Source organism: Eptatretus burgeri, chromosome 17, assembly GCF_056783735.1.
Source record: "Eptatretus burgeri isolate ZD-2024b chromosome 17, Ebu_testis_v1, whole genome shotgun sequence".
Lineage (NCBI taxonomy): Eukaryota > Metazoa > Chordata > Myxini > Myxiniformes > Myxinidae > Eptatretus > Eptatretus burgeri.
This window is the reverse complement of record NC_140977.1, coordinates 35,849,262-35,867,081: the sequence shown is the minus strand read 5'-3', so window position 1 is coordinate 35,867,081 and position 17,820 is coordinate 35,849,262. Positions and strand designations below refer to the sequence as shown.

Genomic DNA, 17,820 nt, shown 5'->3' with positions numbered 1-17,820 from the left:
TCCACTGATGGTGAACGTCTTCTCGTCTCTACGGCCAGCAAAGCTGCGATCAAGCCGGGGAATGTACAGTGCGGGCCACGTTGGTGCGCGCAGAGCGAGCGCGTTGATCGGCGCTGGTCGGACGCCCGAGCGGGCATGCGGGACCCTCGGCTGGTCGCCAGGGCATGGCCCGGGGGTTTTTGCAGGACGAATCGCGTGCCAATTTCGGTGTGGGTGATTCATGTCATGCCGTGGGGTCGGAGCGGAATATTGCCGCTGCCTGAGATGGCCTTGCCGGAAACGAAGTGAGGCGGTTTCTGGCCAAAGTTAGCGGGCCACGTGAGGGGTCGGGGCCAATTGGAGCACCCGATTCAGGTGATGACGTTCGTTTTGGGGTGGCCCCTCCCCCCCGCGCTACAAGCCCTATAAATGTCGGAGCAGTCCCTCCGCCTCTCTCCTCTTTTCTCTTTCGCTCGCTCGCTCGCTCTGGCCTCTCCCTCGTCTCGAGTCACGACCTGCCTCCTGCTGTCTGGACTCCGCCTCCTCATCTCCGCCCACACGACGTCAACCCCACCCGCCTACCTGGTCCCGCCTACCACTCCGTCCAAGCACCCTGGACTCCGCCCCTTCTCCCCTCAAGCCCCTCCTTCCCGAACACGGTCTCGACACGCTCTGCTGAAGACAGAGACAACGCACCAGCTGGCTGGTGCCGCACTACAGAGCATCCCCCCCCACCCCGAAACGTATTGGTGGCGCGTCGTGCTATCAAGCACAAAGGTACCAAGATCATAGCCTCAACTCCTTTCCCTTCCTGATTCAAAACTTTCTCTTCATCGGGTTTTCTGTGTCTGTGTGTGTGTGTGTCCTGGTGCCTGTCTGGTTAAGTAAGACTGCAGAAGATCGTTATTATCCTCCACCAACCAACGAAGTTGGTGGGGGATATAGAAATGGGTTCCGTCCGTCCGTCCGTCCATTCGTCCATCATTATCCCCCGCCAACCAACGAAGTTGGTGGGGGATATAGAAATGGGTTCCATCCGTCCGTACGTCCGTCCGTCTGCCATTATCCCCTGCCAATCAACAAAGTTGGCGGGGGATATATAAATGGGTTCCGTCCGTCCGTCCGTCTGTCCGTCACATTTCGTTTCCGGAGCTTAACTACAAATCCCCTCAAGATATATTTACGAAATTTGGTACACATATCAAGCAAGTGGTGAACTGGTGCCTTTTGATATTTAGAGATCTCCCCCGAAAAAAATTTCTGTCACTTTCCATGGAAACAAGTTGGGTATTAAGAGATAATTGAGGTTAACCTTTGTTTCCAGAGCATAGTTGCAAAACTATGAACTAATTCTTTATGAAATTTGGTACACACATCAAGAATAAATTGAACTGCTGCCTTTTGCTACTTGTCCTCATTTACTATGGCAGGGATATCGAAAATTTTGTCTTCAACGGATGCTAGTTATGCTCGCCAACCAACGAAGTTGGCGGGGGATATAGAAATGGGTTCCGTCCGTCTGTCCGTCCGTCACATTTCGTTTCCGGAGCTTAACTACAAATCCCCTTAAGATATATTTATTGTTATTATTATTATTGTTATTATTCTCGCGTTAAGTCTGCTCTGTGTCCGCTTAAGTAAGTTGTTTGTTTATTTGATGCACCACACCTCTCTCCCCTATCTCTACACAACACACCCAAATAAATCCTGATCGTACCACATACTATTCCTTGCCCATTGTCAATAAATTAATATTAGAAATGTTCCCAGCTCGTCTTTGTGGTTTCTTTCATTGATCCAGCATGGTCCGAATCTTAGCTTATCCGGGACTTTGTTCCCAACGATTCGTTCCTTTCAGCCAATACGTCCTTGACAGTGTCGCTTGGCTGCATCCGATCCGGTAAAGTGATCCGGTTCGGACAAGGCGTACCGAGGGCGTGTTCCCCGGTAATTAAATCATGTGATTAATTAGGTAACCCGTTTAACGCTTAGACGGGAGGACCCCAGGTCACGTGGTTGAGTTATTGGAGCATGGTTAAGCGGTCGGTTAAGCGACCCGCCGCGCCACGGAATTATCCGTGTGCGACGGCCTACAATTCCGGGGAGTCTGGTGGGAACCGAGATAGCTTCCCCCACTGAGTGGTCTTCTCACCCGACCCCCCCCCCGGCCCGCAACAATATTTATATATTGTATATATGTATATATATATATATATATATATATATATATATATATATGTATACCTTCATCCTAGGTATATAACAACAATGTATTATAGATGCACACAAGCCCCTCAGCTATGGACCGGTTTATTCACTTATTGGTGAATCATCAGTGACAGCGTAGACAGCAATGCATACCAATGAGGCTCCCAAGCATTAACCATGTACAAATGTCAAACAAACAAGCATTTAAAGGCCATTTTCCCTGCTAAAGCGGGGGTTAGCCTTGCGGGCCCCGTGACAACCTTCTCCACTTTACCCTATTTTCTGCATCTCCCCTTCTTAATCCCCTTGCCCACATTTCTTCTTCCACCACCTTTAGCCAAGTTTTTCTCGGTCTTCCCCATCCTCTACTTCCTACTACACTCATTTCCAACACTCCTATCACCCAGTCACTTTCATCCTTCCTCAACACATGACCCAACCATCTCAACCTGTTTCTCTTCACAACCTCCATCACAGACTCTATTCACATCATCTTCCGCAAGGCATCATTTGTCTTCCTCTCTCTCAACGATACTCTGCACATCCACCGAACCATTTGCATTTTCACCCTTTCCAGCCTTTGATGTTGCTCAATGTTCATTACGCATATCTCACTCCCATAAATCATCGTACTTCTCACACATGCAGCATACACCTTTCCCTTGAGCTTCAACAACACTCCCCTCTTCGTCAGCACGCCACTCAGTTCCCGAAACTTCTTCCATGTACATCTCACTCTAGCAACCGTCGAAGAGTCTGATCCACCTTCTCCATTCAGCATGTTTCCTAGATAATAAAATGTTTTCACACCTTCCAGCTTCATACCATCTCCAAGATCCAACTCAACAATTCCTTCATCTGCAGCTCCCTCTATGCACACTTTACACTTGAATGTAGCTGCCGCACTGGTTAATGGCCCTCTCACACCACTACATTTTCGATGAACCCATTAAGCACACATTGTACACTGAATGCAGTTCACTCCGACACCCTTCCTGCACACAGCACACGGCCACTTCCCAGTCCTTTCCACCTCACCACATGCTTTACCACTTGCCATCACCTTCGTCTTTCCGATATTCACCTTCAAACGTTTTGCCTCCAGACATTCCTTCCACTTGTTCATCTTCTCCTTCAGTCCATCCATACTCTCTGCAATCAACACCAAATCATCTGCATACAGCAGCTCCCACGGTAAACCCTCCTTTACCCTCCAAGTCAGCACCTCCATCACAACTACAAATAGAAGTGGACTTGGTACCGACCCCTGGTGCACTCCCACCTTCACCTCAAACTCACCACTGTTCCCATCCTTCGTCCTTACAGCTGTGTGCGCTCTCTCATACATTGCCACAACTACTCTCATCAACCATTCCTCCACTCCTAACTTCCTCGATGCCCATGTCATTACTTTGCGTGGAACCCTATCAAATGCTTTCTCCAGATCAACGAACCCAAAAAACAACTTCATCCTCTTCTCAATGTACTTCTCCTGCAACTGCCTTACAATAAAAATCGCATCTGTCGTTCCTCTTCCTGGCATAAATCCAAACTGCATTTCATCAATCTTTACCTTCTTCCTTATCCTCTTCTCCAACACCCTTTCCAATACCTTCATTCCATGTTCCAATAACTTCATTGCTCTGTAGGAGCCACAGTCCAAAGGGTCACCTTTCCCCTTGTACAGAGGGACGAGGGTACTCGGTTCCCAATCCACTGGAATGCGGCCTTCTTTCACCACCAGATTACAGATCTCTGTCATTCTCTTCATACCCCAACTTCCCGCTGTCTTCAACATATCTCCCACGACTCCCGTCGGCCGTCCTGCTTTTCTACTCTTCGTTGCTCTTATAGCTTCCTCGACTTCCTTCTCAGTTATCTTCTCTGATGGTCCTAAAACTGGGTTACTCTCGATGTTGCTATCCCATTCATTTTCAACATTCACCAGCCTTTTCATATATCTCTTCCATATTCCTTTAATATGCATGGTGTTGGCTTAATGGTTAGGTTGGTGGGCTTTGGATCCGATGGTCCTGAGTTCCAATCCCGCTCAGCTGTTGAATTAATACCAGGTGGGGTTAACTCGGCCTGTCATCCTTCCGAGTTCTGCAAAATGAATGCCAGCATGCTGGTATATTGTGTCGGAGTGGCGACCCGTCCAGGATTGTGCCCAATAGCCAAGGAGACTGCATAAGCAGCACCAATGCTCTGCACAGAGTATGGTCCCAATCTCCTCCTCCTTCCTTTAATTCCATCTGAGTCCACAATGATTTGTCCCACTTCATCCTTCAAGCAACTCACCCCCGTCACATCAAACCTCTCTCTCGCTATCTGCTTTGCAATCCTGAATACCGCTCTCTGACCCTCTTCCGAATCCAAGCGTTCTCCGAACATTTTCCAATAGGCCTCCTGTACCTTTGCGACCTCTTTCTTTGCAGCCTTCTTGGCTACCTTAAAACTTTCATCCGCTGCTTCTTCTACCACCGTACTCTTCGCCTTTTGCCATTCCTTGAATTTCTTCCTCTTCTCTTCAATCGTCTTTCCAACTTCATCACCCCACCACCATGTTTCTGAGTGCCTCGGTGGTCCTTTTGTCCATCCACGTACCTCACCAACAGCTCCCAATAGACTATCTTTCATTGACATCCAACAACTTTCAAGCTCAACCACATCATCCTCAACCAAACTCAGCCTCTCTCTTAATGCTTCCTTCACTGTCGCCTCTTTCAACCTCCACAAATTCATCCTGTTGGTACTTCACCCGCTGAATTATCCTCACACCTTTCACCCTTATATTGCAGACAACCAGGTGGTGCTGTGAAACGGTCTCCTCCACAGGAATCACCTTTGTGTCCCGGAGGTTTCCCCTATCTCGCCTACGCACTATCAGGTAGTCAATTGTTGTTGTCCACCCACCTGACGTGTATGTAATAAGCTTATTATCTGCTTTCTGGAATTCAGTATTACAAATCAACAAATCAGCCCCATCAGCAAACCAAAGATCCTTTCACATTCTCCATTTCTCACACAATATCCATAACCCCCATGGACCCCCTCAAAACCATCTGTACTCCTTCCCACATGTCTATTCAAGTCTCCTCCTTTCACAACAACTTCATCTTTCACATTCTCCATCAACTTCTCTATCACACACCAGAACATGTTCTTCTCTTCATCGCTTTGACCGACCTGCGGGGCATATCCCGAGATGACGTTCACCAAGAGCTTTCCGATCACAATTCTCACCATCATCAACCTTTCACTCACTCTAGTCACACTCACTACACTGTCTACATTCTCCTCAGAAAACATGACACCAACACCTTGCACGCCTTCCATGCACCCTTGCCACATAAACTTATACTTCTGTCCCTGCCTACCCTTCACCATTCTCACACTACTTCCCTTCCATCATGTCTCCTGCACACAACATATGTCCACTCTTCTGACCAATGTTTCAACCACTTCTCCTGATCTCCCTGTCATTGTCCCCACATTCCATGCACCAAACCTCAGAAACTGATCTCCACGTGGGGCATCAGACGATTGGTCATTATAAATTGAAAAATTTCCTCCCTTGCTTCGATCGGGTTCCCCACCTTGAGTTTTAACGAGAGGGGGTGAGAAACCCCACGTCGTACTTCGGGCTTTCCCCTGCCCATAAGTTGTACTCATCATGGTTTCCTTTTGAGGTGATCTTTTTATGGCCGGATGCCCTTCCTGACGCCAACCCTTTTAGTCACCTCTTGCGACACGCAGGGATACGGTGCACCTATTCTAACCGGGGCACACACCGAGATGTTTGTGTTGTTTGTGTGACTTCACTGTCCTTTCCAAAATGTCAAAAACAAATGCCAAAAGCAGTCAATTTATAAATAACAAGTGAAATCCTTCAATACAGCACGTGTGGTGAAGCAAAAACAGTTTTTCAGTTGAAAAACAATTAAAAAGCGTACTTAAAATTTGAAATGTAAAAATCTTGTTATTATTGTGATAAGCACCTTTATATATAACAGAAGGAATGAAATTGTTCGATACAGCTTGGCAGGAGGCCGCAAAAGAATGATAGCATAAGAAAAACTTAGCTTTCAGCATTCGACGATCGGCGCGAAATGCGATGGTGGGCGGAAATGACTTCTTTCGGCGCGAAATGCGATGGTGGGTGGAAATAACGTCTATCGGCGTGAAATGCGATGATGGGCGGAAATGACATCTTTCGTTCGTTCGTACATGAGAGGGCCGCGTTTCTTGGTTTTTTCCCGTCAAGCAATAAATTAAATGGTTTTCACATATATAACACATTAGTTTCACAAATTTCCATTGAAATACTCGGGTATTTCCGTCAATTCTCGCTATTTCCGTCTGGGTTATGCACTGCATCTACCGGACGGCCGTCATTGGCTGTCTTGAGGCACGTGGGGGGGGGGACGGGGGACACCGGAGACGTGGTAGACACCGGGGACATTTCAAACTCGTTGCAATTGTATACAGCACACGCGCTGTAATAAAGAAAGACCCACCCAATCTCTCACCTGTGAATGGAGGGAATAGCCAATCAGCTCTCACCTCATCAACTAAACCCAAGTGGCTCGCATTGTATAAATAAATTAACACCTCCCATGTTCCTCTAACCGAAACTGCTACGTAAAGCAACCAAGAAAGCTTACACAAGGTAAACTGGTCCGGCAGCTTAGGGGGTGTGTAGCATTGGGATTCTCATGTGTGCACTATTGTGAATGTCTTTATAGCTGCAGAGGAACTCTGGGAACGGTTTGTTCCAGCAAAATTTGCCAGAAAGGAAACAGAAAATCTGGAAAGAAGAAGCTTTCAGGGTGCTTGGCATTTTGGAAAGGACAGTGAAGTCAAAAGAAGTATTTTAAATATCATTCACTAGAAGCTTTGAATGCAATTAAGAAGGAACTAGAGAGTTCATAGAACACCTTACTGCTTGCGGCATTTACCTATATAACTCAATTGAAATAAAATATAGACTTTAGAGGTTTTAGAAAAAAAAAAAATCCATAAGTTTACCGCAGTAGATGCAGCGTCTTTTACACCACCTTATTTAACAAGTGACAATAGTTCTTCGTGCCTGTTGTTTATGTCCTTTGTGATGTCCCTAAAAACAGTAAGTTTCCTGTTTGAAATTATTTTCAATTTTGCTTGACTGCCAGAGAGGCAGACAAAGTAAAAAAAAAAAAATTATCTCGCTCCTCTCTGCGCATGTGCAATTGGAACAAATTCAGAGCCAAAGTACTGCTGAACTCCAGATTTAATTTTCAAGAAAAAGCTTGGCTGTGCGTTTGTGTACGGAGAACTCTGTAAAACAAATTCCTCCGTGCATGTACGAGGGTTCGGATTGATCCAAGAGTTTATGTTTGCAAACTTTGTCGTTTTCCTTTAAATCTGATTGTATGTTTGTTTTCCAAATTCCCATCTACTCTAATTGTGTTTTGTTTGGCATCGGCTTGCAGTTCTACTTTGACAAGCAGACAACCACACCAAGAAAATGGCCCTTTTGGATGATTTTGATGAGGGATCTTCAACCTTCTACATTGGTAAGAGAACTTTCTTGAACATGTCATGGCTGGTATGTAACGCGTGACAATAGTTTCTTTGCGAAGGACACCATGGGATCTTTAACGTCCACCAACTTATGCTGGCAGACGGAATGCTCAGTTTAATGTCCATCCGAAGGATAGCACACATGATGAATCGCCTTGTCTGTGAAACACCAGAATGACAGTTTATAGCTTGTTCTGGATTCAAACTCTGACTCGATAGCTTTGAAGCGAGTGCCCATTATGAATGGAGTGATGCATTGAATAAAGGTCACAATTGGGCCGTAACAGTGTCTGAGGCAATATTGCACTTCACAATTGAAACCATGGTTGAGAGAAATGACAAACGAGGCCCCAAGCCATGTTACAAATGATCCATGCACAGTCCACAAAGTCCTATGGCTCGAAAAAATCAGACTGGCAATGGGATACATCATTCATGCATGAAGACTCATTTGAGCACCTTACCTCGAGGCCTAGCAAGTTGAGATGGCTCGGATTCGTTAGTCTGTGGGGAACGCGATAAGTACAGAATGCCTCAAGGATGTCAGGGGTGAGTGCTCGCCAAGTGGCTTCAGTACTCAAGTAAGGACTCCTTTGAAATGGTTTTGGCACGGCTGGCTTGGCAAGCGCAAGCAAGCTTCTTGGTGATGGAACACACCCCTGGTTTGTTCCAAATTTCTTTCAGTTGCAACTGTTTAAAAAGGTAATCATACGTTGGAAAGAATTGACAGAATAGTTTGTGGTTATAATAATTTTTAGTTCCAGTAGGTACTGTGCCCCACGAAATGTCCCTGAGCTATTTATACACCTCAACATGGAGTTCGTCCAAAGCGGAAATCCCCCTTGGGAACGGGAGCAGTTTAAGTCGCTACAACTCGGCCATGTGACCATTAGTCCCCCTGTCAAGTTTGGTTGAGATTGAATAAGTAACGACTGAATGTATCACGGTCAGACAGACAGCCACCGGATTGCGTAGTTTCGTATCATACAAGGTTAAGGCTCGTGGAAAAGCGAGAACACTGAATGGATCAGGACACGAGAACAAAAGGAACAGTTGAAAGGGGAGGTGGGTTGGTAAGACACAAACAGCAGTGTTGAAGGATAAAATTAAGGACAAATAATGGAAGTGGGGAGGAAAGAGGACTTGTGGAGGATGCATGCAGTGGACAAGAGGAATACAGAAGAAAATGCTCAGGAAGGAAAAGTGGAAATGTGGAAAGAGGTGGGCTTGGGGGTGTTGAAGAGAGGGGGGTGGGGTGGGGGGGGAGGTAACGGGGACAGAAAAGATCATGGTTTTGGATGGGGATGATCTGAGATGGTGGTGAACAGCTAGCTTGAAGATCTGGATGGAAGAAATATTTGAGAATGTGGAAGTTTGTTTCACAGGCGGGAAGAAAGAAGCGAGTGCCGACTTGTTTGGCTCTCTCTTCCTCTCTTGTTCATTGATTCTCCAGATACTTATGTCCAGTTGTTGCCCCACTGTTCCACCGCCAATTCAACCTTGCTCTTCCGTAAGCCTAGGTCTTGCAGTGAAAAGAACACGTTAAATTTGACCTTAAAGGTCAAAAGTGAGAGTGTCATCTCATCAGATCGTCATCGTCCTCTCATATTGGGGTGCATTTAACATAGATGAATGCTTTTCACACAAAATTCCATCAACATATTTTCTGGCACACGATGGTGGAGGTTGTTAGATGGGAGGGGAAGGGGTATTAATTTATGGGATTGATTGACAAGAAATGTTGATGGAAGGAGGTTTGAAAGGGAATGGTGATGTATGAGACTGTGCACAACTGTATGCAGATAATTGTTTGAATCTTTGGGCTGTGTTTGAATCACGAGACTTTTTCCCTCTAATGCGATCTCATGTTGGCCACTCAAAGCTCAAACGTTGCTCTAAGTTCAAGGTTCCAACATTTTAAAGAGCAAAATCATGAATTCCTTGCAGAAATAGGCTCTTAGAAGGTATTCCTGCAAATCCTGGTGTATCCTTTTGACAAGCTTTAACCTTTTTTTTTTTTTTTCATTTGCCAGTTCTGTTCATCCTGATTGGATCTGGTGTATTCACAATACTTATGTGCTGCCTTGGCTGCTGTGGATCAAGCAAACGGTCTCGGTCCATGTTGTTATCGGTCAGTATTTCTGCTGGGGGGGGGGGGGGTAGGAAATCTTGGTGGTGCTGTTTTCAGCTGGTTTTTTGTTTGTTTGTTTTTGCTACTAATACAAATTTGAGTTGATGGAGATTTTATTTATTTATTGCCTCTTTCATCCAAAACGTTTTAAATAGTCCATGAGCGACATGGCCAAATTCTGGAAATTGCTGCCATGAGAGGGCACCAGATTTTTTTGTTATTTTCTGTTACCTATATGTATCTGTAACTCAAAACAGGCTCATTCCGTGTCATTTCAGCCGGGGGTTGCGGTGACCCCCTCAGATTTTTGTGAAAAACATATATAAAAACATAACATATATGAGGAAGGTTTGCCAAGTTATAGCTCAAAATTCCAAGTAGTGTCCGAGATATGGCCCGACAAACACCCTAGGGGTGTTTCAATTCTGGCAGTCGCGAGTTGCAGATTTGTATCTGAAGCATTTTTGGAGGGCTCTAATTTCCAGAGTTTTACAGAGTTCTGAAAATTCACACAAATGGTGTCTATTAGTGAGGCTTTCAGAATTTGACATCAAAAATGTTCTCCTTAAAATACTTTTTAACATAAGTACTCTCAAAAGTAGTGATTTGTAACATGCAGTCAAAAAAATTTGAATTTTCAAATTGCTGCCAACAGTCAGTTTATTCATCATGAAGAATTTTGTTGCCTGATTTACATAATCTAGTGACTGGATCATTTATACAAGAAAACTGAAACCTTTTGGAGCAAAATCTTGGGTGCTATAGGTGTCTGAACTTTGCTCCAGACTCAACGACACTGAAATTTACCCCGGTTTTACCCAAAGCATTCTCCATGTTGACAGCTACACAGCTCTTTTAAATTTCTGTCACTTAAAGACACAAACATAGGCAAACTGTGGTAGAAAATTCAAGAGTTGTTCTCAATCCCTTCTATTTTTAAAAACGCCCACTATTTTAAAAAAATATGTTCTATGAAAGATGTAGAATAAAATCAATAGGTGTGCTTTTGAAGTGGAAGCCATGCCAAACATTCATAAGTTGGCACCACAATGATCAAATTGTTGTGTTTTTTGGTCACAACAAGTATATTGTTACTTTAATTTGGCTCACATTTTTTTAAAGGATATTTTAGTTTAAGGCCGCCGCCAATCTCAACTACAAATTAAGACACATAATGTGATCATAATAATCACCATTAAAAATATTCATTTGCATATCTAATTGTTTCTATACTTGGTGTACATTGTACGAAAGTCGACATCCATTTGTAAATGTCGGTACAATATCTGATTCAACTTTTTTTTTTTCATAATTTCATATCAAATTGTTTGGACAAATGTACTTGGATCCATTGTACAAAGTGAACAGTGATTAGTTTTATAATTGCCAGGATATAATAAAATCTAACAATGAGCATTGGCAGTTACTACAGGGCTGTGTATTATGTTAAAGCCGAAATAAGATAGAGTTGTGCTTCATGCCTAACTTTGGAAATTATTTTGGTACACTTCTTTAAGCTTTACCAAACGGATTTATATATTGTTAGATTCTACTTACCATAAGTCATACTTCCTTACAATATCTTTATTTTTTCTATGTTTTTTAATAAAAAAAATTGTTTTTAAAAAAAGTAGCTTTTGGAACTGCAGAATCATTAGAAATTGATGCATTTAAAAAAAAAAAATTCGTTTATAAATAGAAGGGATTGAGAGCAACTCTTGAATTTTCTACCACAGTTTGCCTATGTATGTGTCTTTAAGTGACAAAAATTTAAAAGAGCTGTGTAATTGTCAACATGGTGAACACTTGGGGTAAAACTGGGGTAAATTTCAGTGTCGTTGAGTCTGGAGCAAAGTTCAGACACCTATAGCACCCAAGATTTTGCTCCAAAAGGTTTCAGTTTTCTTGTGTAAATGATCCAGTCACTAGATTATGTAAATCAGGCAACACAATTTTTCATGATGAATAAACTGACTGTTGGCAGCAATTTGAAAACTCAAATTTTTTTTGACTGCATGTTACAAATCACTACTTTTGAGAGTACTTATGTTAAAAAGTATTTTAAGTAGAACATTTTTGATGTCAGATTCTGAAAGCCTCACTAATAGACCCCATTTGTGTGCATTTTCAGAACTCTGTTTGTAAAACTCTGGAATTTAGAGCGCTCAAAAATGCTCTAGATACGAATCTGCAACTCAACGACTGCCAGAATTGAAACACCCCTTGGGTGTTTGTAGGGCCATATCTTGGACACTACTTGGAATTTTGAGCTACAACTTGGCAAACCTTCCTCATATATGTTAAGGTAGCTTTGAGAATTTTTTCAGGAAAATCTGAGGGGGTCACTGCAGAATTTCATTTTTTTGGCTAATTTGACACGGAATGACCCAACAGCATGATGGACATTTCTGGAGAGTAACTTGGTTTCTGTACAGCTAAATGTGGGAAAGAGGAGTAGAAAACCAGAAAAAAGACTAAGAGGAACATGTTTAAAAGTACAAACTTTATCAGACCATTTAAAATTGTTTCTGAGACTCATTGTTCATCATTATAAAATGTACAGTTATCAAAACATGTTGGACCTCAAACTAATATACATTCTGAAGTTTTCTCAGAGATTTGAAACATAATTAACTGATTATTATATTATTAACCCAAAGCCTTGACGCAAACAGCACAACACGTTTCATACTTGCTGTTTTGATACACACATTTCCTCACATACTTCATGTACATGACTTATTTATATTCAGGACACAAATATGATCATTACAGAGCTAAATCTTTCCTATAGTTGCCTTCAGTGAACCAAAGATCACTATAGCAAGAATAACATTTAAATTGACATGGTGACAAACAATATGATATCTTTCAAGTACATTTTGTTGGAAAGTCATTGTGATACATATACTTCTCTTCCCAGACATAGTAGTTCAAAGTAATACATGATCAAAATAAAACATATACTTCCAGTATAAATCTATGAATCAGACAATACTAAACTCAAATACATATACAGTTCACATCTGTTCGTTCATTCATCATCACTCTCTGAACTGTCAGAATCTGTGAAGTCATCATTTTCCTCATGATCCTTCATGTTGTCATATGTTTGTAGGCTGCAGGCATCTGTGCACTTCAAGCCATTCACCATGCACTGACAAGATGGCAACTGGCAGCTTCTCTTGCACTTGCAAGACAGGAACTCCAGGGCAACATCGGGGGCTATGGGACCATTACTGACAAATCTGGAGGTGTTCACTTGTCGTCTTTACATGGCTCAGACAGACATCTCAGAAGTCAATGAAATGTGGTATCAATTATTCAGAATCAAGAACGGAAATGTAGACTCTTCACAGTTGCCTCCATGCAAGGATTGCCTGAAGATGCATGCTGTTGACTGCGAGCTGTCCCACTTCATCCAAGGTCCACCCATTACTGTCAATAAGATTTTTTTATGCTGGGCTTGCTGGTCAGGGATCTCTGCCAAATGGCTGCTTGGTAGTTTTCCCTCACAGCATGCATCTTCAGGTAATCCTTGCATGGAGGCAACTGTGAAGAGTCTACGTTTCTGTTCTTGATTCCGAATAATTGGTACCGCATTTCATTGACTTCTGAGATGTCTGTCTGAGCCACGTAAAGACGACAAGTGAACATCTCCAGAGATTTGTCAGTAATTCTGCAGACAATGTCCAACCTTGCCCTAGTTTTCTGAATGCCTCTTGGAACTGGACATTCTCCTTCAGAAATTTCAGAGCAGCCAATTTTCCTCGTCCACTGAATGCGCTGACGCTATCGCATCCAGTGAAGGCATGAAACCCAAGCAAGGAGGCACATACATTCTGACCAATGGCATCCGCTACTTTCTTTACATCAATATACCTTATTCTGGTTGCAGATCCACATTTGATATACATGGCACAGTTAATCCTGCTTTGGAATACCAAACACAAAGAGACAGAGGACAGTATCTAGTTCTTCCAACTTTGAATAGGACACACTGTGTCCCAATCGGTTCAAAACTCTGATCAGTTCCACGTTTCCAGTCAGCGATTTGACTCCCCATGGCAACAAGATGTGCTTGGCAGGAATTGTCGCTCTCCACTTACAGCATACATACAATCTTGACCAAGGGATTGTATCACCCTCTGGAGTCGTGGCGTTCCTTCTGCTGAGTCACCAATGAGGAGAGTTCTGAGAAACAACAGTAATGTTTCTGGAAGCTTTAAATATTCTGCATTCAGTTCATCAGGTTTTGGAGGCCATGGCATCTTTGGTATGGATTTAATTTGGTCTCTGATGTATACTGCAGATTGGTTGATGACATGTCTTATGTCATTTGTAGACTTTAGTTCCTGGACCTTATCCTTGAGCATAACATTAACTGTAAGGGCTTGTACAAGTGATAGATTATCAGGATATACAAGAACCCTACCATTTGTCTCAGTGATGAAGTGGAGAGACTGACAAAATTCTGCTTCCAACTTACGGCGGATGTGATTTTTGTCTGTTTCTTCACATCCTGGAAGCCATATGTTCTCATGAATTCGACAAGTTTGTCAGTTAGATGAGTCAGGCGAACATGATGAGTTAGTGAAAATAGTGTCCCTTATGTGCTTGAGCAACATCATGTATGATTCTTGTTCTGCTTCTTGGTAGGCCACATCTTCGTTTGCCATAGTTGCAGTCACAGCTTTGGGTGTCTCATCCCTTGTGTAATTTCTGTAACAGGTCTTATGATAGTGGGCCTCTGCTGCCACGAGTTCTCGTGATGTTATGGCCAGAATTTTGTTGTCAAATTGCCTAATGGCTGCTTGTCGAACCTTGTCATCAGAACGGAGCTCGAAAGACTGCATGAGTGGTCCACGGGTTTTGGATCCTGTGATGTATTTGGTTTTCTTGTGACAGAAAATACAAATTTTATCCATAACACGAGATGAACTAGGGCCATCACGCAAGGATTTCCAGGGATCTGTGCCAGCAGAAGAGTCTTCTTTGGATGAAAGGCTGGCAAGTGTTTTCTTTTGAGTGAAAGAAGAACGACAGTTTCTATGATACCATAGTTTTGAGTCATACTCATATTCACAGAGATTAAGGATGGCATCAAAGTTTTGTATCCTGGCAGCATTCTGAAGCGCTTCTATGGACTGTGGATCCTTTGGGTTGGTGAGCTCACTGATTGGCGCACTCACTGCACAGATTATACAGGTCCTCTCCTCAACATGAGGCCTTTTGTGTGGCTTCTGAGGTGCATCCATTATTTATTCACCTGCAATGACACAGAATAGAGCAATTATTTATCAATTGGAGATATAACAATAAATGCATATATTTTTCGTCTTTGTTAAGTGTCACTTGGCAGAGCTGTGTGGCTTCAAAGTCAATTTCTAAGGTTGATTGGAAGAAGATATGAATTACCTTAAATAATCATACACACGCTTACAAAATGATATTTATCAAATTGAACTTAAATAATGCATTAGAAAGGAAAAGGTTAATCATACCCAGCATCGTCAAACATGAGAAGATTTGTGAATCTCAGCTCCCTGGATCTCATCTTGTCACTCTCTGAGGGATTCATGTTCGTGAACACTAGATGAATAATGTTATAAGGATTAATGCTTATAATTTAAATATCACCAAAATAACCTTTACTCGGACGATTTTCATAATGCCAATAATTGTTCCTGCAGCTTTTTCATAATCATATCTAAAGTGGACCTCAATGCCTATCCAATGCCTTCATGACCCAACTTAGGCTCTAAATTATTAAATTGTGAGAAAAAATGTTTTGTTAACCAAACATACCTTGTTCACATGCACACAATATAAAACAACTCATAAAACAAGTGTTTTTTTGTCTTTATTCAAAACATATTTCATGGAATGTGCAATTTTTTGAGGCTCAATTTGGCACCCGCTTCGCCATAAAATCATGATTTCTTCAAAGTCTCATACAAAACTTGAGCTACTCTACTGAGAAGTCCATCATACTGTTTTGTTATGTCCATGGGCATATACATAAGATAAAACAAACAGTCTGGTGCCCTCTCATGGTAGCAATTTTTGGATGGGCTCATGTACTAAAAAGGTAATATTTTTGTTTCATCCTGAATAATTTTTCTGTGACCTGTTTCAACTTCTTTCACAGGTGTTCATCTGCCTCCTGGTAGTGTTTATAGCTGAAATTGTAGTTGGAATTTGGGCTTTGGAGAACAAAGAGCAGGTTTGTCTATGCTCTCTTATGTTTTTTTTTTCCCTTCACTGTTTGTACATAATATTGTAAGGTTTTTAATTTTAATTTTCCTCCTTCAGGATAAGGTTTTATGCGTTTCATTTCTTTGGTTTTATCAACAAAAACCCTGGCCTGGCTATGGGAGCGTAATACATACAATCATAATATCTGTCAAGGGTTAGTAAAGCACTTGCACTGTGCCACGTGTACTTTGCAAAATTACAAGTCATCTCCACAGTTGACTTGAAACACGCTCTCCCACCACCACCAGCTACTATACTGTACCCACTTACACAGAGAAACTGCATCGTGTCCCACTCCTCTAAACCCCCATGACTACGAATTCCTAAAATCTTCCCTGGCACACCCCAAGTTCAACCATCAAATTTCAATGCATTCTGTACGTACACACACACCTGGAATTATAGATAGATGAAGGGATCTGACACATAAAGTCAACAATAATAACAAAACAAAGGAGTGGTATTATTTCCAAAATGGAAAAATTAATATGGAGCTTGGAGATGCACACAAAGCCTTTTATCGGCCCCGTGAATGAAGAACATCAAAACCCTTTACAGCATGCTGCATGCAATTTCCTTCTGCTCATCCCCTGTCCTTTTGGAAATGCCGAACTGGAATTCCGGTGTATCCGATATCACTCGTCTCTCCACCCTTTCTCCCCTTTAAGTCATGATGAATATAAGAGCATTGTTTGCATTCATGATGAAAAAAAAAATATATATATATATATATATATATATATATATATATATATATATATATATATATATATATATATATATATATATTGGCCACAAATCCAGGCAGATAGGCACCATTCTCACTCTGGATGATTGCCCGTGGTGCTGTTACAGTGAAGTCATTAGTGGAAAAACATCATTTGTTGATTTGGGAAGTGGTGAGAAATCACCTGTGATGGAGATGACCGGGTCACAAAACCGATAGGGAACATTATCAAGGTGTCTCTCGATGACACGATTGTCCTCCTGTTTGTTCCTGTAGGACAACGGTCCCACGTTGTTATGAACCTTACCTGGCAACCACACTTCTCTGCTACCAAAGTTTTTGACAAACAACGTGTCCCCAATGTTTATGGAGTGATGCACTGCATTGTTGCGATGAAGTCTATTGCTCGATTAATTTTTGTAAACGGCCGATGCCATGTCAGGAGTTAGAGTTAGACAGTCCAGTCATGTTCGCAAGCATAGTTTCATAAGATCGGCTGGTGTCACCCCGTAAACATTTTTGTGTCGAAAGTAGTCGACAGTAAAATAAATGAATAGTCCCGAAGTTGGGATAGACGCTCGTCTCCCAATGGAGTACGGTCGTAGTTGGGGTGCATTAGGTGATAAAGTTGATTTTCAGTTTGATTTGATGGAAAATTAGGGCCTTGTGGGGGCTGAAAGGCCTGATGACACGATTGTATTCGTATAGTGAAAACTATGGAGGATGAGCGGGTCCTGAATTGACTAAAAACGTTCCATTAGTCTTTGCCCAGTGAAAGAACCCTTAAACCTTCTTCGACCTGAAAGGAGTTTAAAGGGTCTTAAATATGTAAGGGTCTAAAGTGCACTTAAAAAGTCAAAAGGATCTACAGGTGGAATTGGTATATTGAGTCCCTCAGTGTTTAAGGGGTCTGCCAGTTAAAAGCTACATGTTGTTGTTCTTTTGGCTGCTC

The 17,820-nt window shown here is 42.4% G+C and overlaps 1 protein-coding gene and 1 pseudogene across 1 annotated transcript in view; one reads left to right on the top strand and one right to left on the bottom strand.

Moving 5' to 3' along the window:
- Nucleotides 1-4,936: 4,936 nt before the first annotated feature.
- The window catches only part of LOC147009737 (CD81 antigen-like), a 47,730-nt gene continuing 34,846 nt past the window's right edge, over nucleotides 4,937-17,820 (top strand). The window contains exons 1-4 of the mRNA XM_085860864.1: nucleotides 4,937-5,077; nucleotides 7,662-7,745; nucleotides 9,786-9,883; nucleotides 16,035-16,109. Of these exons, the coding sequence (XP_085716990.1) occupies nucleotides 7,697-7,745; nucleotides 9,786-9,883; nucleotides 16,035-16,109 (222 nt within the window). The 5' untranslated portion in view covers nucleotides 4,937-5,077; nucleotides 7,662-7,696. The remainder of the gene's footprint in view (nucleotides 5,078-7,661; nucleotides 7,746-9,785; nucleotides 9,884-16,034; nucleotides 16,110-17,820) is intronic.
- Nucleotides 13,504-15,313, bottom strand: LOC147009738 (uncharacterized; annotated as a pseudogene).